Below are 25,046 nucleotides of genomic sequence, written 5' to 3'. Positions count from 1 at the left end.
AATTTAACATGGATGATCTATAAGATATAAGCTTTCAATCTAACGGTGGATTTTGTAAAATTTGTATTCGTTAAAACGTTATTGAGCGGTGTAACATTACTCAAATGTTACACCGGTGTAATTTGATCCCTCCCCTATATATATATATATATATATATATATATATATATATATATATATATGAAAATTTTGGTGTGTCTACGGCTACACTATGCCACAATATAGATCCGCCCATGTATAGATGATTTTATCTATCTATTTTTTTTTTGTAATTACTTTGATTATTTTAATTTTATTTTATTGATTGATTATTTTTATTTTATAGAGATATCTTATTAAATTTTTTTTATTTAATTGGTAATTAAATATGAGAAAAAGGTATATGCATCACTCCACTTCACACCACCTTTTTTATATGATGACATGACAAATTGTCATTTTTTATTGGAGGATCGTGTCAAATTATTTTACCCTATCGGTATATCTCTACTAAACTCATTAAATATTGTGATTCACTCGCCCAAGCAATTACGTGTAAAAATGTGTATAATCAACATTACATCATCGGATGATGCATACCATTATGAGATTTTGTGTAATATGCACAAGTTAAAACAAGTCATTTATTTTTGAAAAAAAAAGTCATTCATATTCATAGCAGGCTAAATTGGACAATTGATCTAGTTTTATATTGGTCACTTAATTAATTAATGTTACAAATTGGTCTCTTAACTAATTAACATTATAAATTGATTCCTTAACTTTAATTATGTTTGTCATATTGGTCATTTACGTTAGTTTTTCTATAAAAAAAACCCTGACTTTGCTTACTTGGCTACTTCTGTGGCCACGTAACACGCTGAAATGAGTAATTGGCTTCTTCGTTTTTGACTAACAATGTTAATTGGTTAACGGACCAATTTGTAACGTTAATTAATTAGTTAAGGGACCTATATGAAACCAATAAATAAGTTAAGAGACCAATTGTCCAATTTAGCCTTTATATATTATGTACAAGTTTATTTTCACTATCAGATTAAAAGTTCTACCATATTGTTTTAGGACAAAACTTACATGCATTTCCATACATGCATTTCTTACTTTTCCTCTCACAAAGAGGTAGTTTTTTTTATTAAAAAATAATTTTCTTTTATTTTTTCAAAATGAAAAAACACAAATAACCACCTCTTTGTGAGTGGAAAAGTAAGAAATGCATGTATGGAAATGCATGTAAATTTTTTGTCCTTGTTTTTATAATAAAAAATTTCTATCATTAAATTGAATGAGATGTGATGTGATATATTGATCAAATTATGAGATTTATTAATTTAATTTAATAGTGAAAATAAATTTATATATGGTGAAAATAACATTCTTCTTCTTCTGCCTAAAACAAAAATAAATAAAAAATACCATGCTTCTTTATTTTATGTGAAATGCATATCATGTTCATTGACGGTATATATAAAATCACATAATGATAATTATACTCTAAATTAAAGGCTAATCAACCATCGGAAAGTCAGAAACGTAGCATAGGGCAACCATTACTTTATACATCTACAAAACACAAAACACACATTTCCTCAAACCATACTCTAACATAAGTTGAATTGTTACTTTATTTGTATTATCATTTCCATTTATACATCTACAAAACACACATTTTATCAAACCTCAAACTATACTCTAACGTAGGTTGAATTGTTACATTATTTGTATCATCATTTCCAAATTAAAAATGAACGTAGCAGTTGTGAACAGCGCCACCGTGACGGATTTCGTGAACGACACAACAAATTTCGACAATTTTGTGAACGAATCGTTTGCAATGGTAGACACAAATGGTGACGGTAACCTTTCGCGCGACGAAATTCGTGGTGGATTTGGTACGTTTATGCCATTAGGTTCATATTCACAGTCACAAGAAGAGGTTAATAGCGTGTTGGAATTGATATTCACGAGATTTGATGAAGATCATAATGATTTACTTGATTTAAACGAGTTTAAGTCGTTAATGACCGAGATTATGAACGCCGTTGCTCGTGGAATTGGTGGTTCTCCTATTATTGTTGCTCTTGAAAAAGATAGCTTGCTTATGAAGGCTGTTCAACGTGAATTGGCAACACAATCATATCCCGAATTGGCAACACAATCATATCCTTCATGAATTAATTATTTTTTTTTTTATTTCTTTGCTTATTTAGCATTAATTGATGTCTTAATTTGTGTTATTTCTTGTACATCAAAAAAAAAAATTGTGTGGCTGTAAGATAAATTCTTTAAGCATGTTGAATTTGGTTTGATCAATATATGGTTTTTACAATTTAGAAAAGATAGATTTTTTGTTCACTTAATTCTTCATTTCAAGTCGATATATCTTTCACTTTACTTTCATAATAAGGTTATCGTAGTAAAAATATTATTCTATTTCTTTTGGTTTTTTATAAGATCTTTCATTTATATTTATGCAAACTTTTTTCTTTAGTATTTCCTTAATTTATGTGAAATGAACAAATGTGTCACAAGTTGTCGAATCACAAGTTATGGAAGAGAAGAAGACGGAGAAAGTTAAAAAGTCGCATTGGTGGAAATTTAGAAGTCGAAGCAGCAAAAAATGATTTCTATTTTTATTTTTTTATATGCAAATATGTTGATGTTGATATGACATTCATTGCTTTGTATTATTGTACAACATCACAAGTTATTATTGATCGATCTCAACTGATAATTTGAATTGCTCCTTCGTTATGAGGCTCACATTGAGTAGATAAGAGTGAAGTGTGAGTGCAAAACTTCAACCGCATCGCCAACAAAGAGTGAAGTATGAGTGCAAAACTTCATGAATCATGAGATTCAACCACCCGATTTTCCAAACTTGAAAATCTGCAAAACTGCTTCAAGTGCAGAAACATTCCAACTCTCGACATGCCTAACAATCTGTCAAACAAAAATGTTGCAAATGACTAGTTAATATGGATCTCAAATCACACTAATGAGTGGAAATGTATATGGCAGAAATACATGGATGCATTTTAATTCCGACTTTGAAATCTTCATTTAATTCATAACAAGTGTTTCCATCAATAGCTATCAGAGGCCTCCAAGGAAGCTTTAAGTTGGTCCTGCATATCAGTATATGCTGAGATTGACGTGTTTGAAAAAACAAAAACCAATGTTAAATTAACATGCTTAATGAGCAGGGTAAGCACCTCAATTTCCAATATGCGCGCAAAAATTTTGTGTCAGACTCAACATCCTGCATTATGAGTTTATATCGTGGGTTAAGCACGATGATGTTTCTTTGACGCAAAAAATTTGTAGTTCAAGATGTTAATTTACAGATAATATCTACCTTTTCGATCTTTAGTAGTCTAATTGACGCACAATCGAAGAAGGGAACGAGCAATTTCAAGTTGCGCTCATATAACTCCGTACCTGTGTGATCACACATCATAAGCTTCAGCTAATAGACACATTCTCAAACTGAATGGGTTTTTTTTTCCTTTCTACTTTTAGCTCTTACAGTCCTTTTAAAGATTTGAAAACAGCGAGAAAGTGAATGTAATATGTAACATTTGGTTACTGATAAAGTCTCCAAACGCAACAAAAAGACTAACATAATAGTAGTTATCTTATCTATGAAGCACTAACACAAACACGGGACATGATACTGACATTAACACATTAACACTGGGAAAATGTGATACTCCTACTATTGAATGTAATTACATTGGTATCTTGTCGAACAGCCAACACACCTTCCATCAGAAGCGTCGGTGCTACAGAGGTAGTAATTTTTTGTAAAAGGTACAATTCTTACCACTAAATTTAATAGTTGGATCTTCAAAGATACAGTTTTGTGCATAAATTGAAGAAGTGAAGTTCCCTAAAGCACAAACAAATTGAGACAATTTTAGATAACATACCAGAAAAGAAGCTGATGTTGAATTAAAAACATAGCAAAAAATGCTAAATTGGAAATTAAGAGCAATATTTTGAAAGAAAGAAAGAAAGGTACCTGTGACAAAGTAAGAGTTGTCATAATCAGACTTGATGATGATCAGAACATCATCAACACTTGAAACTGGGAATTCATTATTCTGTTTCTCGATATCACTACACAAAACACGGCATATTAATAAATTGGAGTAGGACTAGTGAGGACTGAAGAAGAATGCATATTCCCTGGAAATTGTTAGCAAAAACATAAAGAGCTTACGCATACACAGAAACCCGACACTAACATCGACAGGTAAAGCCTAACAATAATTTAAGAAAATACTGACACATATTAAACACCAGACGCCACGACTTCGATGGCATAGACTATAGATACCTTGGTTGTTGAGAAGGAGAGAAAAGCCTCAAGAGCTCCGTAACTCCGCTCACAGCAATCTTCAATACCTGGGAGGTTTCTTTCTTTTCTTTTTCCATGTTATAAATTGCACAAGTCTTTCTGCTATTGGGTGTTTTACTGTTTAAGCAGTGTTGTTTCTGCAGCTGCAAAAGCAACATCAGTGAACATTAATCATCAGAATTCACTTCTGCATAATCTTGTACATAGATTAGTGTTTGTACCTGGGAGTGAGAGTGTAAGGGTAGTTTAGTGGATGTTCCATTGAAGCAGCATATTTTTGCCATTTCATTCATATGCTCACTTAGAAAACATATTGGTTTCCAAAGGATGTTTGTGTTTTACTGTTTCCTTGGTTTTATTTGTCGGTTTCAAATCAGTTCACCATATGTTTTCTCTGTTTGATCATCATCAATGAATAATAATTGAATACACATGCACTCGTTCAACTAATTGTGTGTAGCTATTTATCCAAAAGAAAATAGAAAGTGTGGCTAAGGCTCACTCTCCCTCAATGCTTGTCAATTCATAACTCCTTCATGTTAGCCCGTTTGATTTGGAAGAGTAGGCCCAAATAAATACTAGCACAACTAAGACAGTTTCTCAATCCCCCCCTCCTATATGCTCAAACCTGTCAAAATACACTACCAGAAGCACGCTCTCGATAAACCATTCATCATTTTTGAGGGGCAGATTAAGAAAATGTCGACAACTAAAGCTGGCATGGGTGATTCATTTCATTCAGCTGACAAAATAATTTGTTTTAGTCAGGATTTCATCGTGTATTTGCATTGAAAAAGAGGTGATTAAAGTAAGCCGCGTCCAATTGTCATGAACAAATTTAGGTCAGCTTTCAAATTACCTAGTTCAAATTCATTTTATCCTTCAATTGAAGTTTTGGAACATTCATTTGATAGTGATATCATTGTTGTTGCTTATATTTGTTTGAGATGGTAAAGTAGGAGAAGAAATATAAGTTTATAGAGAGAGAATTTATGATTCACTCTAAATGAATCCACTTGTACAATGATCACTTCCTCCAGCATTAACTCATCATTATTATTATCTTAATCCTGATTTTAAACACATCATTAAGAATGTCATCAACTGGATTCAAATCACAGTTTATAGACATTAGACACCATATTTCACAAGTATAAACAACACTACTAATTGCTGTAATACTAACAATTTTTTAATTGCTTTTTGAATAAATATACAACACAAAATGTTACATGCATAAAGAACAAGCTTATTTCATATAACGTGACTAACTTATCTGAAAATTCCTCTCATACTAGACTCAATTCATCTTTAGTATTTGTAAATTTAATGTCATCTTTAGACTGTGCAACAAGTTCCTTCCGCAATGCCACCAATTCTTCCCCCGCATCACAGATATAGGCTGAAGTTTGCCTGCCGGATAATGTTGCACCTTCCATGCTATCTATGTAATCCTGAAAAGATTCAATAGAAGTCAGTAATATCAGTGAAACTTCGATATCTAGAGACTGCTCACTTCTGTGACACTGGAGGAAAGGTGCAGGGTATTTTGAACATACCTGCTTTGTGTAAGAACCGGAAAGAAAGAAATTCTTCACTGGTGTCTTTTGGTCAGGTCTAAAGGGATCTTTACCAGGTCCCTCACGGTAGAGAGATTGACCAATTTTAACAACAGATGACCAAGTCACTTCTAAACCTTGAGATGATGGGAACAATGATATAACCTGATAATGGTTTTTAAAATCAATTTAATGTTCACAATTTTAATGCCATTACTAAAACATTATGAAATATCTTTAAATAACAGATACCACACGTTTTTTAAACTACCTGTTTTGCTACTCTTGCAATAATTTCTTCATTTGGCAAGGGCATGTATGGATCTCCTGGTGTTAGAACACATCTGACAGATAAATGAAATAACATATTTAGAAGGTTAACAAAAATTAAATATTATATGATTATGCGTTGAACATGGAAAGAGGGAAAAAAACAGTAAAGCTTGTCCTTTCACCTATGATGAACTGACAATGCAATCATTGCATAACATAGTCATTTATTATTTTATGTATCAATTGTGTAAAATGATAACGGTAGTCATTATAATTTATACCTTTAGCAAATGGTAACAAAAGGAACTTATGATGTATTAGAAACATTAGAATTTATAGTCCTGTACTCCATTGGAACTATTTGGTTCCAACTTACAAAAGGGCACTTATAAGTTTATAAGTGCTCATCATGGAGAAGTTAGATGAGAGATCTTCTAAAAAGTTGAGGTGCATAAGCTAATTTCAACTTATGCAAGAAGTTATTACTTTCAGGATTCGTCATATAGCCAATGCAAGTTCATTTCAATTTTCCTTTTCCTGAGTGCTTCTTGGAAAGTTTATCCAAACTAGTACTACATGACTACAAGTTGCATGATGAACTGATGGCGCAGTTTCATCCACTGCATAACATGCTTAGTCATGAATGATTTTATGCATAAATAAATAGTTGGAAATGAGTAGTTCTATTTATTTTTCCATGTAATATAAATATCAGTATATTTAATGTGAAACACCCAAAAACTCACAGAAGTCTCACTTGAAATTAATTCTCAAACAACTTAACATAAAACATCACTTACTGGAGCAATGAACCTTGTCCCTCAATGTAATAATCTTCAGGAGATGCAAGTGCAAGGTCTGCAAAGCAAGAAAAATCTGCATCGGGAGTATAGAGAAGGTTATCTAACCCAGTAGCTTTCTTCAGTTGCCTGCCATCCAGAATGCAAGGGTTCGTAAAGAAATTAATAAATAATGGTCAAAGAAAATGTATTGTGCCTTGTTCTTGAAACAAAATATCTAATTTTATAGTTTCTATAAGAAGCCTAAAATTTCAAGAATTACCTTGATAATTCTAGATCCTGCAATTCTGTAACCCAACCATTGTATCTGAGTTGCACTGTGACCACAGGAACTCCAACAAGTTCATATATGTTATTGAAAAACTCCTTTTCCCTCCACTCTGATGGGAGTAACCTTTTAATTCCAGGGACATCGCAGGCTGATATCAAGTCAATGATAAGTTAAGGCATTGTAAACTTTTGCAGTAATATGAAATAAATACAAAAACCAAAGCAAGTAAACTAGTACTCACCAGCAACATAAGCATCGGCTTCCACAATTTTCTTGGCGGTAGCCTGAGAAAATAAACATTAAGACTTCAGGAATGTTATTTCTAATCTTACCAAGCATATAAAGATTTTAAATTTAACAGACAAATCATATCACCTTTGACATGGAAAGTCCTGTGACATAAGTGCTCCCATCAGCAGATTTATCATAAAGTATTTCTCTGCATCCCCACCTAAGATGGAACCTGTTCCAGCCATGAATGAGAATCTATATATGGAGAAATTTGGATAGTTATGATGACGGCAATATTCTAATGTCCGGATCATACCTGCCCCCTCTATCCGTGATGTACTTCCGGATAGGGCCACTCAAATAAACATCTGGTGAACCCTTCAGCATACGCAAAAGGGAAGCCTCGGTCTTTGTGGCAAACAATGCAAATATGGTGAGCATGCAACGGGCACTGATATTATCACAGTCAATAAACCCAAGGGCATAGGCAACTGGATCCCACATTTTTTGAATACTCGTGCGTGTGCCACCTTTGGACATAAACCAGTCTGAAAAGCTAATCTGCAAGAAATGGATTTAATGGTTATAAGGATAGAATTCGACATTAAGACTTAAGACAGAAGGTTAACAAACACGGTACAAAGTGAAACAATAGACTTAAGATTTGGTATACAGAAAAGGCCTCAAAAGATTCATTTCCACCCGTTCCTTTGTATGTGAGTGCATGTGTGTATGTGAATATATGGATGGCCATGCACATGTGCAATGGGAAAATGTTGAAGTTGTCCAAATATAAAGCTAAGGAGACAAATAATCAGGAAATATTATTTGGAAAAGGACCAAAAATAACATCCTCTTACACTATCCAAATTCCTTATGTCCCTCAATGCACCATCTGGATCAACAAGAGCTCTGACAACTGGACTCAGTGCAAGAGCCACAGCATTTCTAGCCTTATCATAAGTCTGATACATAAACAATATGTAAAGTTAGATTCAATGACAGCCCCAAGGAGGCAAAAACGCACACACACAACTATAGTTTTCTCTTTTTGCATAATACAATTGATCGAGTCACACAATCAGAACACTGTGGTATTGTGTAATAGAATACACATCGCAATTACCTTAAGCTGATTTGTGGTCAAAAATGCTCTTATCCCGTGTAATGGAGCCCCAACTGGGAAGCGAAAATCTAGTTCTGCACTGTAAAACTAAGTTAAGAACAATGCATTATGAAACTATTCTCTATTCGTAAAAGTAGCACACTCAGATAGAAAAAAGAAAAACTCAACAAGAAAATAATGAACAAAATGAATCAAGGTATTGCAATTTGCAGCTAGTTCATAACATACCTCCAATTTGACCCCCTTTGTTTACAAAAGTGTGAGTGTGATCCTTCACAAGTAGATTGTTATCTGCACCCACCTAACCCCAGCACGATGAAGAAAAATTAATCCAGTTATGGATTGATATGACAAAATGGACACAGCAAGAAAGGCAATAGTACAGGCATGCCAAAAAAATAGCAAGACTACAACTAAAGAAGGATGCGCATTTGGACTGCAAGTAATAATCGTTTACCTTTTTCATTAGTCGGAAAAGATTGTTGTAGCAGCCGAAAAAAACATGCAATCCCATTTCAATGTGATTTCCACGTTTATCAACAAAAGAACCAACTTTGCCACCAATAAAAGATCTTGACTCGTATATATCAACCTGAATGAGAGAATATTGAAAGAGAAAACACAATAAATTAGTCGGATATCTCGTAACATTCAGCACCATGATCACAAAAAAAAACACATAAAAATTCACTTCAATTTGTGTCGAAAGGTAAACTTCACTGTATGAACCATAATAACATCCAATTTCAAAATACTATAATCCGAGTAGACCATTCAAACAAAAAGACAGACAAATAAGGAACAAAACCTCATGTCCTTGATCCAAGAGTTCGACTGCAGTTGACATGCCTGCAAGCCCAGCTCCAATGATAGCAACTTTCAGCTTAGGTCCTCGATAATGTTCAGGCTCCGGAGGAAACAATCCTTTTGGTGCTGGCAGGTTAAAGTTAAACATTTCTTTTGTCAAATTTTTATCTTAAGAAATGTTACATAGAGCCTATTTGGATTGGCTTATTTGAGCTTATCTACTAGCATAAGTTTTGTGATATAAGTTTTGTGACACTGTTTGGCAAAACTTATAAAAACAGCTACATTTTTCATAAGCTTTTTTCATCTTATTTTTATAAGTTCTCTAACATAGCTTATGAAAACAACTTATAGCATATAATAATGCTATAAAAATAGCTTATGTAAGCTTATCTATGTAGCACAGACACTCTTCTGATTAAGTGTGTCCCGGTGTCACACCGACACGACACCAACACCTATAATTGACGTGTCAGTGTACGTGTCGTGTCTGGTGTCTGTGTTTGTGCTTCATAGAAGCTTATACACAAGCGCTTATCATGATAAGTGTTTGTGCTATAAACTGCAAATAAGTTGTTTATCCAAACAGGGCCTTAGAGCCTATTTGAATTGCTTATCTAAACTTATCTACCGGCATAAACACTTGTGAGACCGTTTGAAATGAAAACAACTTATGACATATCCATAAATTGTTTTCAGCTTATGTGAAAAAATTATATGATAAAAAATTAAGTTATACAATAAGCACTTAATTAAGTTGTTTATCCGAACAGTTGAACCCTCAATTCTGATCCAGAAACAGGCAGTAACTAAGAATTGGATAAGAATACTAACCGTTAACACTCATGTCAGAAACATTAGAATCCAAAGAGCAACGAACACGAGCCTTATGGTTATGTGTGTTGGTGAAACGGGTAGTAGTACGGTGGCGAACAAAGAATCCAACAGAATCACCTGCTCGAGTTGCAGATAGGGAAGTTGCCGCCGGACAATGAATTAAAGAAGTCATCATCGGAAATTAAATAAAAAATGAAAACCGAAAACCGACTTAGTTGAAAAAGGAAATTGAAGTATTAGTATATGTGTAGGAAGGAAGTGAAGGGGAGGAGAGGAGGGTATCTAGCTACGTAGGTTGAGAGGAGATGCTGAAATTGGTGAATTTGTCTGTTAGTTACTTAGTTAGTTGAGAGGATTGGAACTTGTGAGTGGTGGTGAAGTAACCCACACATCCATTATTTTTATTAATTAAATTTAAATTATTTTGATATTCAATAGTACTACAAACTCTAATTATATTATGGAAAGTGGAGATGCCACTGCTTCTGGCATTAGCGATACATAATGGAACAACAAACAACACTACTTCATCGTTTTTGCGGGTTAGTTAGTCATCACTCATCAAATCAAATACATCCACTTTCACACTATATAATAAATCTTAAAAAACTCAATTTTTTCTTATAAAAACAATTGGAGAGAGTATATTATATAAAAACTCAATTTTACGATTGTAAAAGTTAAATCTTTAAAATAAACAACCTTTAGATTTTAAGTTTTTCGGGAAACAAATAGGTTTTTTATGTTTTTAACTTGTGGTAATGTTAGTCTTTCATTTAACTTTTGTCATCTTGTTGCACCCTGACGGTTAATATTGACTTTTATCATGATGGGTATTTTGGTGAAAAAAACACATATTAGAGAAGGTTAACTGGATGAGTAATAATACAACAAGTTTTTGTAACATATGATAATTGGAAGGATAATGATGTAAGAAATTAGAAGTGAAGCGAATTCAGATTTCGCCAAGTACACATAACAAATACAACTAGAGCTCAGATGAATTGGCTCAAATTTTACACACTCACAAAATAAATACTTGATCACATAAAAGGTATTGAAAACTATAAAGCTCGTTTAAAGCATATGATAGGATGAAAACTGAATACATGATAAGAAACAATATATCATTATTATTGTTTCATGTATTTTCTTTTGAGGAGTGCTAGCAACACACTCTTTAACAAACACACTCTTAACACACTCTCTTCTATTGGTTAAAATTTATATGGGTTCCATAAAAGTTATATGAGTCCACATTTTTTATGGGACCCATGTGAATTTCAACCAATAAAAAAGAGTGTGTTGGAGTGTATTTGTTAAAGAGTGTATTGCTAGCATTATTCTTTTCTTTTTTATGGCAAAGCAGCGTTCATATATATTGAATAGAAAAAGCAAAAACAAGAAGAGGGGGGACACCTAAGTTTGTTCATGTTATAAATCCTCCAAAAGAAAATGAAGCTCACTAAACCAGCTAAAACAATGAACGCAATGGCCAAAATTAGTTAACTTATCGGCTACATGATTTTCTTCCCTATTATTCGAAAGACGATCATTAAGAAACCTATATGCAAAAAAATAAAAAAACTTAAACGGTACTATTTTATTCCAGATAATTATATTATTTTGCCTTTTATCTGACCCATTAAACAGACCTAAGGCTCTACTTAGGAGTTTAGAGGGAAGGAGAGGGAAAATGTCACCGGAGGAAGAGGACTAGAGGAGGAGGAGGAGGAAATACATAAATCTTTCATTTTTTTTAAAAAATTAAATTTTTATAAATAATAATAAATAAATACTTATAATTAATGGAAGCCGCTAATATTTTGTTTTTGAAGGAAAGAAAGCCCCTAATATTAAGAGTTGATTATCCTCTTTTCCCAAAACTCTCAATTTCTTTCAATTAACTCCTTTTTTTCTTCTTCAAAGCTCTCACCTCCCTACCCTCCCTCCAAACACACCCTAAAAAATTAAATTAGTCCTAAGTACTACCATTCAACGTGCTGATAAGTGATAACTAAGAATGAATAAGGGAATCACTTATAAAAACCAATCATGTGGCCAAAGAGTAAGAAATTTTCTCTTTTCACCCCGTGTCGACATACTTACGGGCTTAAAGGCTAGGCCCACTTTCGTGGCCTGGCTATTCAAACTTCAAAGGCCCTTGTCAACAAGACTTCATCCATTTAGTGTAAAACAAAAAAGACTTCATCTATTTTCCCTTTGATAAAATGATCAAAAGAAATATAGATATAGGGGCATGCAGTCTAAATTAGTCTTATATTAATCTATTTTATTTTATTTTTGATAAAAAAAAAAAAGTTTATGTAAATTGGCCTTCAAAATTAGGGTCATTGAATCAGGACAGGTCTTGAAGCTCAAAATTTATTTACAAAGGTACTTACAGTTCACTCACCAAAAAAATGATTATGCTAAAAATTTAAATTTATTTTATACTAATATAGTAATATTGATTAAAATTTAGTATTTTGTCACTTCATATAATCAAATTTAAAATTAAAGAGGTGCATCTAACAGAAAGAAAAAAAAAGAGCGAGATTGCATGCCAAAATAATGTACTCTTACTAAGAGCATGTTTGAATTGACTTATTTTTAAACTTATACAAAATAATTTATGCAAATAAATAAGCTTTTATATATTATTATTAGCTGTTCAAGGTGTAGTTTATGATAAAACAAATTATAATGATACACTATTTTTGGTGAAAACTTAGAAATTAACATAAAACTTTATTTATTTGTATAAACTATTTTCATAAATTTAAAAATATGTCAAAAATGTCATGGTAAAATTGATTTTCTGCGACTTGAACATAAAATAATATAGGAAAGAAAAAAAAAAAGAGCATGCATGTATATTGTTGGGAACTTGACTCCTTGTTAAGTTAGAATTAGATTTGCTTCAAAAAAAAAGTTAGAATTAGATTGATTGGAAAAAGAAGAAGTTAGGAGAGGTTTAAGTCAGAAAATAAAATAAAAGGTTAGATTAGATGTAGAGATCAAAATTCAAAAAGCATTGGTTGAAGATTGTCATAGGATATACTCGTATGTACATGTGTTGACCAAATAAAATGCACCCTAACCTCCATGCAGCACACATGCTCGCTCAATTTACATTTGATATGGTCCTTCATTCATATGAATCGGTGAATTTAAATTTAGAATGTGAGGATGATGCTGATGTTTAAGATAGAAAAGATTAAGAACAAATATAAATAATATTTAGATGGATTTGTTAAGCATATTAAAAAAAAAAAAGATAAAATTAATAATGGTTAAATTTTTTTTACACTTTTAAGATATTAGATACACAAATTTCAAGACAGTATTTTATTATTATACTCTCTGTAGTCTTTAATATAAGAAGAAGTTCATTTTCTAGATACATTGAAATATTAATGTATCTAGTCTATAATATAGTCTATATACATTCATATTTTAATGTATCTAAAAAGTGAATTTTCTCTTATATTAATGACTGGTGACAGTATTTAACTAGTGCTGGTAAGCATTGTTTAACATTTTTCTATTTATATTTATTTCTCTAGAAAAGTATGAGTGAGAGACCTTCATACAAACTTAGAGGTAATACCATAACATTTAATATTCTAATCAATACCATTTTTTTCCATAAAAAAAAGTTTTTTTTTCATCGATAAATGGAGTGTCCGAGAGGTTCAAACCTCAGCTCCTGCATATATAGTGTAGTGTTCATACCAACTAAGCTGAACTCACAGGAACATATATATATATATATATATATATATATATATATATATATATATATATATACATGGCTTTATCTCATATGAAATGCAGGAAAAATTATATAATTTTAGTCCCTCTAAATATACAAATTTTATTTTTAATCCCTATTACAAAACACACACACCTCCAACCAAAAATAAGCATCAGCTTGTTTGATAAAAATATAAAGTGTTTGATAACGAGCTTCTCTAACTAGCGTATTGTGTTTTTTGATGTGCTATTTCAAGTAGCGTATGAGCTTATAGCTTTTTACATTTTTCCCATTTTTACCCTTATTATTTTTATTTATTATTTCTTTATTTTTTTTAAATATAATAACTACCCACTGACCATAGCCACCAATCATGTACTTTTATGTCATTTGTACTTACAACAACTAAATTTGCCAAATACTTTAATTCTATTCTACTAATATTTTAGCTATAACTATCAGTTATCAGTTATAAAATAGCTTTTCAGCTATAAACTAGTTTTAACCGTACTGAATCTCTACTAGATTCAAGCAACACACTACCACTTGACACACCATATATATGCAATAACACCTTAAATCACAATCCTCTTATTCTCCATCAATCTTCAATATCATTTATTCATAAGTATAATATTGAAAACACGCAAATTACACGTACCCAACCCTCTTTCTCACATCAAGACACATCTTATCACTTTTACCTAATGAATTTTACAAGCCTTCTCACTTCCCTCTAAAGGATTTTTTTTTTTATAAAAAATAAAAAATAAAGGATATTAATTTTGAGAAACATTAGCTGAAAAAACCATTACAAAAAGATGAAATAATCTGGTGGTTAGTGATTTAACCGAAGGAATTTATAATATATTCAAGTTTTAAATATGCAAATGGTCTCGAATTTCAAACCATTTTGTTTATTATGGAGTAAACTGTCACTTTGGTCCCTGAAAGTGGCACTCGCTGTCATACTAGTCCCTGAATCATCAAAAAACAATTTAAGGTCCCTGAAAGTAACTTCCGTTAATCAGAATAGTCCCCGACGTTAGTTTGCATCAAAGAACCGTTTGGTAGTGCTGATGTGGCCATTTTGTTGACTTTATTGACCAATACGTGTCATTTCTTTTTAAAAATTGATGCCACATAGGCAGGGACCAAATTGATGATAAAAAAATAAAAAAAAGGTAGATGGATGGTTTTTTTTTTTTACGGTAGATGATTCTATTTGGTTTCATCTCTCTATCTCCTCTCATTTTCACTCTTCCTTTCTCAAAGTGACAAAGCAATTGTCACTCATCTTCTTCATCAATCACCCTTCCTCCATTGTTATTGGTTATTAAGTTCATTGTTTTGTTCATCATCATCGAGCAAGCCTACGATTTCGGCAAAACAAGGTAAAATTTTTCGTCAATCTATTCTGTTTTTCGTCACTTTTGTGTCCTTAAGAATGGTGTTCTTGTGTTGGGTTTGATGGTTTCTTAAGTTTTTTTGTTGTTGTTGTTTCCTCAAAAACACATTTTTCAAGTTTATAGTGTGTTAGTGTCTATGTGGTTGTTAACAATGTTGCTATTTTAGGGCTTTTTTCATACTTGTGTTTCTTTTTGTTTAATGATGTTGTAGAAGTGTATTTGTGGATGTTTAGTTATATTATATAGTTGTATTTTAAGATTAGGAATTTTTTTAGGGTTTCATAAAAATGTAATGTATTTGAATGTGTTTTTAAATTATTGTTTTGCTATCATTTTTAGGATGGAAACTGAAACTGAGTTAACACTAATCTTCCACCATGGTGGAGATTTCATCAAGTTTGGAAGCGCCGACTTGCAGTACATTCGAGGTCAAATGTGTGTGTGGGAAGGACTTGAAGTTGATTTCCTCAACAAATTAGACTTAGAAGCCATGGTGAAGAAGTGTGGGCGCTACTTTAACATTAGCCATATATGGTATTTGCTCCCTAAGATGACCATGTTTGATGGTTTAAGGGAATTGGTTAATGATAAAGACTTTATGGACATGGTTAGTGTTGCTAAGGATAACAACAATGAGATTGAGTTGTATTTTGAACATGGCATCCAGGTACCTCTAATCATCACACCTGCAAGTGAATCTGAGCCTGAGGTGGAGGGGCAAAATGTGACTGATGCTGAGCCTGTGCAAAATGTGTCTGAGGTGGAGGTGGAAGTGCAAAATGAGCATGATGTGGAGGTGCAAAATGAGCCTGAGGTGGAGGTGCAAGTTTCTGATGCTGAGACTGAGGTGGATGGTGATTATGATGCTGAGACTGAGGTGGATAGTGTGGTGGATGGTGATTCGGATGATGATTCTGATGCTGAGAATGCAGATTTAGATGCAGCATTTGTATGGCATAATGATTATGATGGAGGTGATGTTCAAGAGAATATCATTCATGAAAATGTTATTCATTCAAGTAGTGAAGAAGAACATAATTCTTATCATTCAGAGGAGTTAAAAAGTCCCATTAGCACTGATGATGAATTTGAAGGCAAGGAGAGACAAGCAGGTAATGTAACTGCTGAAGATGATACAAGTAATGTTGCTGAAGCTGCTACAGGTCCTAATGAAGGACAAACAGAGGTTGAGTTGACAGCATCTCAACCAACTACTGAGCCTTCATCTCAGCCCATTGGTCATGCTTTTGCTATGGGTCCTAGCTCTCAAGTAACTTCACATGCTGTTAACTCTAGTGAAGTATTCCAAGTTGGCTTTGGTCAAGGTACATTTGATGGAGGTTTAATAGGGGTTAGACCACCACCAATTAGGGGACCTGCAAATATGTATCATGTGCCATTCCCTAGAGGTGCTGCAAGTGGAAATCAAGGATTCATGACCTTCATGCCTACACCAAGAGGACCACCAAGAGGGCCACCAAGTGTTCCACCAAGAGGGCCTAACTGAAGATTAAATTATAAAGACATTTTTTTAAGGCAACTTTTGATGTTTGAAGCAATAGTTTGAATGTTTAGATGAAAGACATGTAATTGCCTTAGTTTATGTTTATTATTATTATGAAGACATCTATTTGCCTTATGTTTGAAGGCTAGTTTTAAGAATGCTTATATTTGAAGACATATATGTACTTTATGTTTGAAGGTTATGTAATGAATGTTAAGTTTAATTAAAGCTTAAGTAAGGTTATGTTTAATTAAAGATAAACTAACACAAATATGTTTTGGTTAAAGCTAAAATACATCACATTCACTAATCAATAACATTACACTCACTAATCAACAATATTACACTCACTAATTTCAATCACTAATCAACAACACTACTTGTGAACAACCATATACAAAAGTTGAATCACAATACAAGCAAATACAAAGTATTTTATAAGCTTCATGTCAACAACCAACATATCCAACTTTGAGTTTACATCTCTCTTGAACTTATCATTTTCATAATTGTTGTCAACACTAGTTTTCATTTCATCATCTTTTACTCCTTCTTTTCTTTCTACTCTTCTTAAAGATTCATTTGCAAGATAGTCTTCCCACTCATCAACCCACATGAAGTATTTGCAATTTGCACTATCTTCCTGCAAATTAACATAACATAGCATCATACACAAGCACAAAACTATAAACAAACATAAATTAAACACAACCACAAAAATGACATACTTTGTTTAGTGGGCATGTGTAGAATTGTCTCCCTGGATTCTTCAATGTTTTTGCTCTAAGCATCACTGTCTTTCTCTCACAAAAACAGTCAGGCCTCCGATCAAAACGTGAGGATGATGATTGACTTCCAATTTGGGTAGTTGAAGCTTCTCTTTGCTGTGAAATTGGTGGAACTCCTTTCATCTTTCAACTAATCGAAAATGGTTATGGAGATGAGAAGAGGAAGAAGATGGAGATGAGAAGTGGAGATGAGAAGAGGAAGAAGATGGAGATGAGAAGAGGAAGAAATGGAGATTGATTTAGGGTTTATAAATGGGGGTTATTTTCTATTTTAGTCAATTTAGTCCCTCAACGGTATCTACCTTTTTGAATTTTTTTTTACCTTCAATTTGGTCCCTGCGTACGTGGCTTCAATTTTTAAAAAGAAATGACATGTATTGGTCAATAAAGTCAACAAAACGGCCACATCAGCACTACCAAACGGTTCTTTGACGCAAACTAACGACGGGGACTATTCTGACTAACGGAAGTCACTTTCAGGGATCTTAAATTGTTTTTTGATGATTCGGGGACTATTATGACAGCGAGTGCCACTTTCAGGGACGAAAGTGACAGTTTACTCGTTTATTATGTAAGAAGTTACCATCACATCTGGGACCATTTATTTTATGTGTGTTTGATTCTCTCACTACTCACACAACCATAAGTTTACCGCAATATTTTCCTCCCTACACAATTATATTGCACAAAATGATATTTTAACACTTTTCTTGGATTTTTTTTTTATCAAAATACACCTGTAGCAACAAAAAAACACCAAATTACCCTAACTTCAAAAAATACTGAAATGCCCCACTGCTTCATTGTGAGGGGGATGCGTCATCCCCAAAGTAGCGTCCACGGGAAGGACGCGCCTTCCCCAAGATAGCGTCCATAGGAAGTAAGCGTCATCCCCAAGCTAGTGTTCAGTTCTGGCGTTTTTTTCTTTTCTGTTTTTTAGAATCGGCAACGGTTCGTAAAGCTTAAAAGCGTTTTTTAGAAGTGTTCTCTAAAGTGTTCTTTAAAATTTACTTTGAGATTTATGTTATTAAATACTCACAAGAATGTGTAAAAAATTAAGAGCTAAGTTTTAAAAAAAGTGTAAGTACAAAAGACTAATTTTTACATAGTTTTTTAGTAGTTCGTCATTAGTTCTTATAATCAATATATGTATAATATGTAGTTCCTTCAATAAAAAGTGTGCTAAGTTTCAAAGAACACATTGAGAAAGTTTTAAAACGGTTGCGTATTATGACTAAGGATGATGTTTTATGGAATTGTTGTGTATGCTCTCAAAGACAACGCTTTTATAAACCATAAGCCGAAAGTGCAATCAAAACTTTTAACTTTCACCAAGAGCCACCACCAAACTTGAAATTTAATTTGAGAAACCATTGTGTCTGCATCAAAACTTTTAGGCTAAATTGTACTTTTGGCCCCTTAAGTTTCAGAAAGTTGCGATTTTGGTCCCCTATATTTCAAAATAGCACTTTTGGCCCCCTAAGTTTCAGGAAGTTGCAATTTTGACCCCCTATGTTTCAAAATAGCACTTTTGGCCCCCTAAATTTTAAAAAGTTGCTATTTTGGCCTCCTATGTTTCAAAATAGCAATTTTGGCCCCCTATGTTTACCCCTTTTGCAAAATGAAAGTTCAAGTCACTTTTCTAAATGAAAGTTCAAGACACTTTTCTAAATCAAAATGACATAACAAATCAAGTCATTACATATATGAAGTCATTACATAATTAAAAAGACATAACAAAAAGCACGAAGAGTTTTCAATTTCCATTGTTTCCTATTTTTGGATTTGGAATTAGTTTTTTTTTTACGTATAGTGAAAAATCCTTTTGAATAAACGTCACGAAGTATTTGGTTAATTCTTTAGGATTTGAGATTATATATGTGTGTTAGTGAAAGAATAATTTTTTTTTTTGAACGTAGTGAAAGAATAAATTTAAAGCATGTGACTTCTTCCTTTTATTTTTTTATTCTTTTAGTTTTTTTAATTATAAGATGACAAAAAATGTTGACGTGGCAGCTGAGTCACTTAAGTGACTTGCCACATCAACTTTGACTCGATCAAAATTGACCTTTTGCAAAAGGGGTAAAGATAGGGGCCAAAAGTGCTATTTTGAAACATAGGTGGCCAAAATCGCAACTACTGAAACTTAGGGGGCCAAAATTGCTATTTTGAAACATAGGGGGCCAAAATCGCAACTTTTTGAAACTTAGGGGGCTATAAGTGTTATTTTGAAACATAAGGGGCCAAAATTGCAAGTTTCTGAAACTTAGGGGGCCAAAAGTGCAATTTAGCCAAACTTTTACTAACGAAAAAAACAACCGTTATGAGCCTTCCAAATCATCTAAATTGTCGCTAACTAAATAGTTCGAAAGCAATCTTTAATCTTCAAAAATTGAACTTGTAAACCACTGAATTGTTGAGCATGAGCCATCACATTATCATGACAAGCACATTGCACACCTATCCATTTAAGAAAAACACCATACCACACCTCGTGTAACCGACCAGACACAAAGAAGAGATGAGATAATGATTCAACAACTCCACCTCTCTCCCACATCCCAACACCTACGATGCATCGCACACCTATCCATTTAAGGAAAACACCATACCACACCTCGTGTGACCGACCAGACCAAAAATTATTCCACTCAACAATCGAACTCGGGTTCTCCCGAATAATTCGTCATTTGGTGAAACTTATTAACCACTTGAGTCTAACGACTTGGTTATAAGTCAACTATTCTACTCTATAAAGAAATTTTAGTTTGTACTATATGATATACTATTTATGTTGCAAACCTTGACTATGTGTTTATGTTTTAATTGTCTTTTTTTACCAAAACTAAGTAAGAATCTTTGCCATGACATAATCGCTATCACTACATCTACATCTCAAACTCTGTCCGTGACTATTCAACGCTTGGTTTTAGTGAAGATTACAAATCTGGCAAGAAAAAATTAGATCCATATATTAGATTAGCATATCAAATTGGGTTGTAATCTCTAAGAATTGTAATCCCCAATGGTCAATATTCCATCATCAATGAAAGCCTTTTTCTTTTTTAACTTTTTTCTTTTGACAAGATTTCCTTTACTTTATTTCTTTGGCTACCATTTCATTTGGCCATATATATAACTTTGAATTTTGGTTGTACTACTATTTTTCAACGTGTGTACGGCATCTACGGAAACTACTATTTTCCCAACCATGGAAACTAGAAAGATATTTATATAGTGACAAATATTTGATCACTTTATTTTTTTTTAGTAAGGAAGCTAAAAAGAGAAAAAAAAAACTAAAAAAAAAAAATTATTTATGAGGGAAGAAAATTTTCATTGCGTCATTTTAAGAAGATCATGAACGTTTTTTGGAAGGGAAACCTGAGTCAAAAAACTGACAAGTGGGTGATGAAGACAAACATTGGCCGGAGAGAGCGACTCATTTTATATATTGGATCAACACAACGTGTATATGATACTTAATTTGAGGAGTTTTGATAAAAAATTATATTATTTAGCTACACCCACATAGAAATATATATTATTTAATTATTTAAAAATGCAAATTATTTAATTATTTTTTAACTTTTTTCAAACATGTATGTTGTGTGATTAAATTGAATGGCCAAATTTTTAAGACTACCCAAAACTTTCTCGTGGAAACATCGTCAAAGAAAATTTTCATCTTAACCCCTTTGTTCTTTTTTTATTGTTAGCTATCCTTTTCTCCTAAGAAAAGGCTATGATTTTTATTTTTCTATTGTAAAAGGGAGCTATCATCCTCTTCGAAGTGTACGGCATTTTTTGATGTTGAGGAAAAGTGTACGGCATCTAATAAACTATAGGAAATTAGGAATCAACGAAAAGAAATCAAATTTGGAATATTTTATGTTTGAAATCAAACTTTGGAATCTTAAAATATACAAGATCGATCCCTACTTATTAAAAAAAATAAACAAGATGGTGATCACAATGAGAACGGATCAATTTAAAATAAGGTATTATATATTTGGAGTATTGCTAAATACTACTCCGTCCCAAAATATAAGCAAAAAGTGATCAACCAAAATGGATGTATTTGGACTAAATTTTTAACCAAATACATTCACTTTAGTTGACCACTTTTTGCTTATATTTTGGAACGGAGGGAGTATTACGTAATATTATGAACAATTTTTGTACCAATAGCAAAAGATAGTTAGTTGTGTCTTTGACGGAAATCATTGCATGGGTAGAGTCGTATTATTGTATAGGTTAAATTGAGACAATAAAATTGTTTGAGTTTTTCTCTATATAAGTGAATGTTCGACTTCGAACCCGACTCTTATAAAATGTGATATTCCTTATCAACTAAGCTAAGTTTCTAAGGACACACTATATATGAGTTATTTCTTTTTTTGGTCAAGTAGTTTAGTGGCTAGAAAATCCACAGTAAAGATGAATAAGCTTACGGAGCTACCAACTGAGCTAAGCTCACAGAGTCTCACTATATATTAGTTATATCAACATATTAAACGAATATCTAATTTTGTCTATAAAAAATTATATACTACATCACTCACACAAAAAAAAAGGAAATGGTGCTTTAAAAAAATTTGAAGAGTTTTTGTTGTTTTGTTTGAGGAAGTCCAACATCACCACCAGCCACGCTACTATGACTGCTTATTTTATTTTGCAGGCCTTGTCTCTGCAGTGTTGGGGTGGATGTGTTATAAAAAATGTCATTATTGAGCTCTTAATTATTATTTTTTACAATAATCATTATTGAAACAAGGAGAAGAGGTCATTAGTAAAAAATAAACGGGAGAAAAGGGGTCAATTGGATAAAATATATGGTCAAATTATATTTTGAATGTGACATTATTTGTTGGGTATGGAAAGATTTGGTATACCAAACACGGTTTAAGAGGATGTTTGCCATTTTTATCTAGACTAGACTATAATCCTTGAATAACGCCACTACACTAATAGAAAAAAAAAAATATTGGATAATATTTTGTGCCAATTTTTTTTTTTCCTTTTGTTTTTTCTGAGAGGTAGATAACATTTTTCCAAAAGAAAGAGTAGTTTGAGATTTTTTTTTTCGCTGAACTTGGTAGGGAGGACCACAGTTCGATTTCTCACAACTGCGATCGAAAGGAGGCTGAAATTACTTGATGCCAGAACTGATCCCCGGATCAGATTAAACTAGTGGTGAAAACAAAACAAAAAAAATATTATTTCAAAGTGCCTTTCTTTTCAAATAGTTTCTCATTATTAAGAAAATGTAAAAAAATTCAATGTATATAGTTTGACCAACTTATAAAAATTTAATACTACTCCCTCCGGTCCTTTATATAACGAACACTTTGAAAAAATCACATTGTATATGATTATTTTCATTTAATACTCTTAAAAATTTATATTGATTCCATATATATCCTTTTTTAGTTACTTTTAATTCAACTAATTTACTAATTTTAAAATTATCATCATAATAAATAAGGGCATAAGTGAAATTAAATATTTAAAACATTTGAAAATTGGTCAAACCTTCTTATAAAAAGAACCAAATTTTCCCCCAAAGTGTTCTTTATAAAAAACACCGGAGGGAGTATAAAGTTGATATTAATTAGAAATAAAATTTTTAAAAAATAATTTTTTTTTGAACAAGATTCTTAAAAAATATTTAATTCGTGTCAAAAGAAAAAGTAAAATATTTAATGTTTATAATTTTTTAATTAAAAAAAGGATATGAAAATCCTATATAATATAATTTTTGGTTACAAAAGTTTAATCTTTATCAGAGCCTGGTTTCGATCCAGGGACCTGTGGGTTATGGGCCCACCACGCTTCCGCTGCGCCACTCTGATTTATTATAATATAATATTATTATCTCAACATATCTGACATTTTTAAAAATAAAAATTGCTATACTGATGAACGTTGGTAGAACAAATACGCAAGAGATGTTACCCATACCTCACGAAACATGTGTTCAATTGTAGTTGGCGATGTAGATATTTTGTAGTGTCCATAATTTGGAGCATTAATAGAGCGTTAATAATAATACCTAGATGTATATAATTTTGTCAAAAAAGAAAATAATAATATGTAGATAATACTACAAATTTGAAAAGGTTTTTTCTAATGCATCGCTTTATAATTTTGGAAATTGTTCTGGACTGGGCCAAGAGCTGGCCCAATCGTTTCTGCCCGTCATTTGGGGCACGGCCCAATAAGGGGAGACTTTCCCGACACGTCAGCCAATGACGTGTCCTGCTCGACATAATGGATAAGCAGCACGTTAAACACGTGCTCATCTATCCACGCATGTTGATCCATTCCACCATAGCTTAACAACTAAGCAGCACGTTTAGCACGTGCTCATCCATTCAGCCACAACTGTCACGGAGCTTATCCCTTACCCGCGAATAGCGGAACGACTCCAACCAAGATAGAGGCAAATAACAGGCTCCCCTACGATACAGGGACTATCTTGGCAGTTGAGTCTATTGGGCCGGTTATCCAGGCCCAATAGACCAACCTTTGGCCCAACGCTGGGGGCAACTATATAAGCTCTCCTAGACAGGAGAGCCAGGTATTCTGATTCATTCTATACCTTACTTTCTCTTTCTTCATTTTGTATCTCTTGTTCTCTTGCTGACTTAGGCATCGGAGCACCTGCAGGTACAAACCCCCCTTCGGTGAGGACAATTGCTCAACGGACCGGCATCAACCTTTCTGATCATCAGGTTAGATCAGAAATATTTAGCCATCAGTTAATGAGAACAAGTCATATGAAAATTCATATATAAATTCAAAAGTTTGTTACAAGTTAGTTGTGAGTATCACATGCAAATTCATTTATATGGTTTGTTTTCGCTTGAAAGAATTTGAATTCAATTTTATAGATAACTTTTAATCCAAAAAAAAAAGGCTTAATTAGTAAAATGGTCCCTTAAAGATATTTTTGGTTTCAGATTGATCCCTTAAAGAAAAAAAAGGTCCAAATAGGTCCCTTAAAGAAAAAAAAGTCCGAATAGGTCGCTTAAAGACATATCCGTTAATCAGTTTGGTCCTATTTAGACCTCTTTTTAGGGACCAAACTGATTAACGGAGATGTCTTTAAGGGACCTATTCGGACTTTTTTTTCTTTAAGAGACCTATTTGGACATTTTTTTCTTTAAGGGACCAATCTGAAACCAAAAATATCTTTAAGGGACCATTTTACTAATTAAGCAAAAAAAAAAATTATAGATAACTTATAACACTATTTAAACATTTTATTTAAATAAATTACTATACTAAAAAGTGAAACATTTCAATTCTCAAGACG

General features: G+C 32.6%; 4 protein-coding genes and 1 non-coding gene across 8 annotated transcripts; 1 reads left to right on the top strand and 4 right to left on the bottom strand.

The window, feature by feature from the left end:
• The first annotated feature begins 1,536 nt into the window (after positions 1-1,536).
• On the top strand, positions 1,537-2,261 carry LOC123903104. Its single transcript, XM_045952991.1, has one exon. The coding sequence runs from the start codon at positions 1,742-1,744 to the stop codon at positions 2,168-2,170; it is 429 nt and encodes a 142-aa protein (XP_045808947.1). The 5' UTR covers positions 1,537-1,741; the 3' UTR covers positions 2,171-2,261.
• A 347-nt stretch (positions 2,262-2,608) lies between these two features.
• Positions 2,609-4,923, bottom strand: LOC123903100. 4 transcript variants are annotated; one of them, XM_045952984.1, is made up of 8 exons: positions 4,582-4,921; positions 4,340-4,503; positions 4,022-4,119; positions 3,824-3,889; positions 3,356-3,438; positions 3,213-3,259; positions 3,047-3,125; positions 2,609-2,940 (listed from the first exon to the last, which is right to left on the bottom strand). In XM_045952984.1, exons 1-8 carry the CDS (start codon positions 4,651-4,653, stop codon positions 2,857-2,859), a joined length of 693 nt encoding a protein of 230 aa, XP_045808940.1. In that variant the 5' UTR covers positions 4,654-4,921; the 3' UTR covers positions 2,609-2,856. The 4 variants fall into 4 exon arrangements, with proteins under 4 accessions (XP_045808940.1, XP_045808941.1, XP_045808942.1 ...); XM_045952985.1 differs by having other exon boundaries at positions 3,025-3,125; positions 4,582-4,915; XM_045952986.1 differs by lacking the exon at positions 3,047-3,125 and having other exon boundaries at positions 4,582-4,923.
• A 607-nt stretch (positions 4,924-5,530) lies between these two features.
• On the bottom strand, positions 5,531-10,822 carry LOC123903098 (zeta-carotene desaturase, chloroplastic/chromoplastic). Its single transcript, XM_045952982.1, has 14 exons — positions 10,262-10,822; positions 9,429-9,553; positions 9,078-9,212; positions 8,849-8,921; positions 8,621-8,694; positions 8,355-8,459; positions 7,811-8,055; positions 7,639-7,726; positions 7,505-7,547; positions 7,255-7,411; positions 6,993-7,121; positions 6,191-6,263; positions 5,920-6,084; positions 5,531-5,814 (listed from the first exon to the last, which is right to left on the bottom strand). Exons 1-14 carry the CDS (start codon positions 10,437-10,439, stop codon positions 5,650-5,652), a joined length of 1,755 nt encoding a protein of 584 aa, XP_045808938.1. The 5' UTR covers positions 10,440-10,822; the 3' UTR covers positions 5,531-5,649.
• A 6,419-nt stretch (positions 10,823-17,241) lies between these two features.
• On the bottom strand, positions 17,242-18,280 carry LOC123903103 (uncharacterized protein At4g04775-like). Its single transcript, XM_045952989.1, has 2 exons — positions 17,666-18,280; positions 17,242-17,580 (listed from the first exon to the last, which is right to left on the bottom strand). Exons 1-2 carry the CDS (start codon positions 17,846-17,848, stop codon positions 17,314-17,316), a joined length of 450 nt encoding a protein of 149 aa, XP_045808945.1. The 5' UTR covers positions 17,849-18,280; the 3' UTR covers positions 17,242-17,313.
• A 5,228-nt stretch (positions 18,281-23,508) lies between these two features.
• Positions 23,509-23,580, bottom strand: TRNAM-CAU. The gene has a single exon. It is a non-coding gene; the product is annotated as a tRNA-Met (tRNA).
• Between the last annotated feature and the right edge of the window lie 1,466 nt (positions 23,581-25,046).

The sequence above is a fragment of the Trifolium pratense genome, linkage group LG1 (assembly GCF_020283565.1).
Source record: "Trifolium pratense cultivar HEN17-A07 linkage group LG1, ARS_RC_1.1, whole genome shotgun sequence".
NCBI lineage: Eukaryota > Viridiplantae > Streptophyta > Magnoliopsida > Fabales > Fabaceae > Trifolium > Trifolium pratense.
This window is presented reverse-complemented; position numbering and strand designations above follow the sequence as displayed.

Coding starts and splice junctions, on each gene's coding strand:
- LOC123903104 (XM_045952991.1), top strand. CDS start 1,742: ATGAACGTAGCAGTTGTGAACAGCGCCACCGTGACGGATTTCGTGAAC.
- LOC123903100 (XM_045952984.1), bottom strand. CDS start 4,653: ATGAATGAAATGGCAAAAATATGCTGCTTCAATGGAACATCCACTAAA. Junction 4,504..4,581: donor CCTTACACTCTCACTCCCAG/GTACAAACACTA, acceptor TTGCTTTTGCAG/CTGCAGAAACAACACTGCTT. Junction 3,260..3,355: donor GACTACTAAAGATCGAAAAG/GTAGATATTATC, acceptor CTCATAATGCAG/GATGTTGAGTCTGACACAAA.
- LOC123903098 (XM_045952982.1), bottom strand. CDS start 10,439: ATGATGACTTCTTTAATTCATTGTCCGGCGGCAACTTCCCTATCTGCA. Junction 8,922..9,077: donor TTTTCCGACTAATGAAAAAG/GTAAACGATTAT, acceptor TGCTGGGGTTAG/GTGGGTGCAGATAACAATCT. Junction 8,695..8,848: donor CAAAGGGGGTCAAATTGGAG/GTATGTTATGAA, acceptor TTTACAGTGCAG/AACTAGATTTTCGCTTCCCA.
- LOC123903103 (XM_045952989.1), bottom strand. CDS start 17,848: ATGAAAGGAGTTCCACCAATTTCACAGCAAAGAGAAGCTTCAACTACC. Junction 17,581..17,665: donor ACACATGCCCACTAAACAAA/GTATGTCATTTT, acceptor GTTAATTTGCAG/GAAGATAGTGCAAATTGCAA.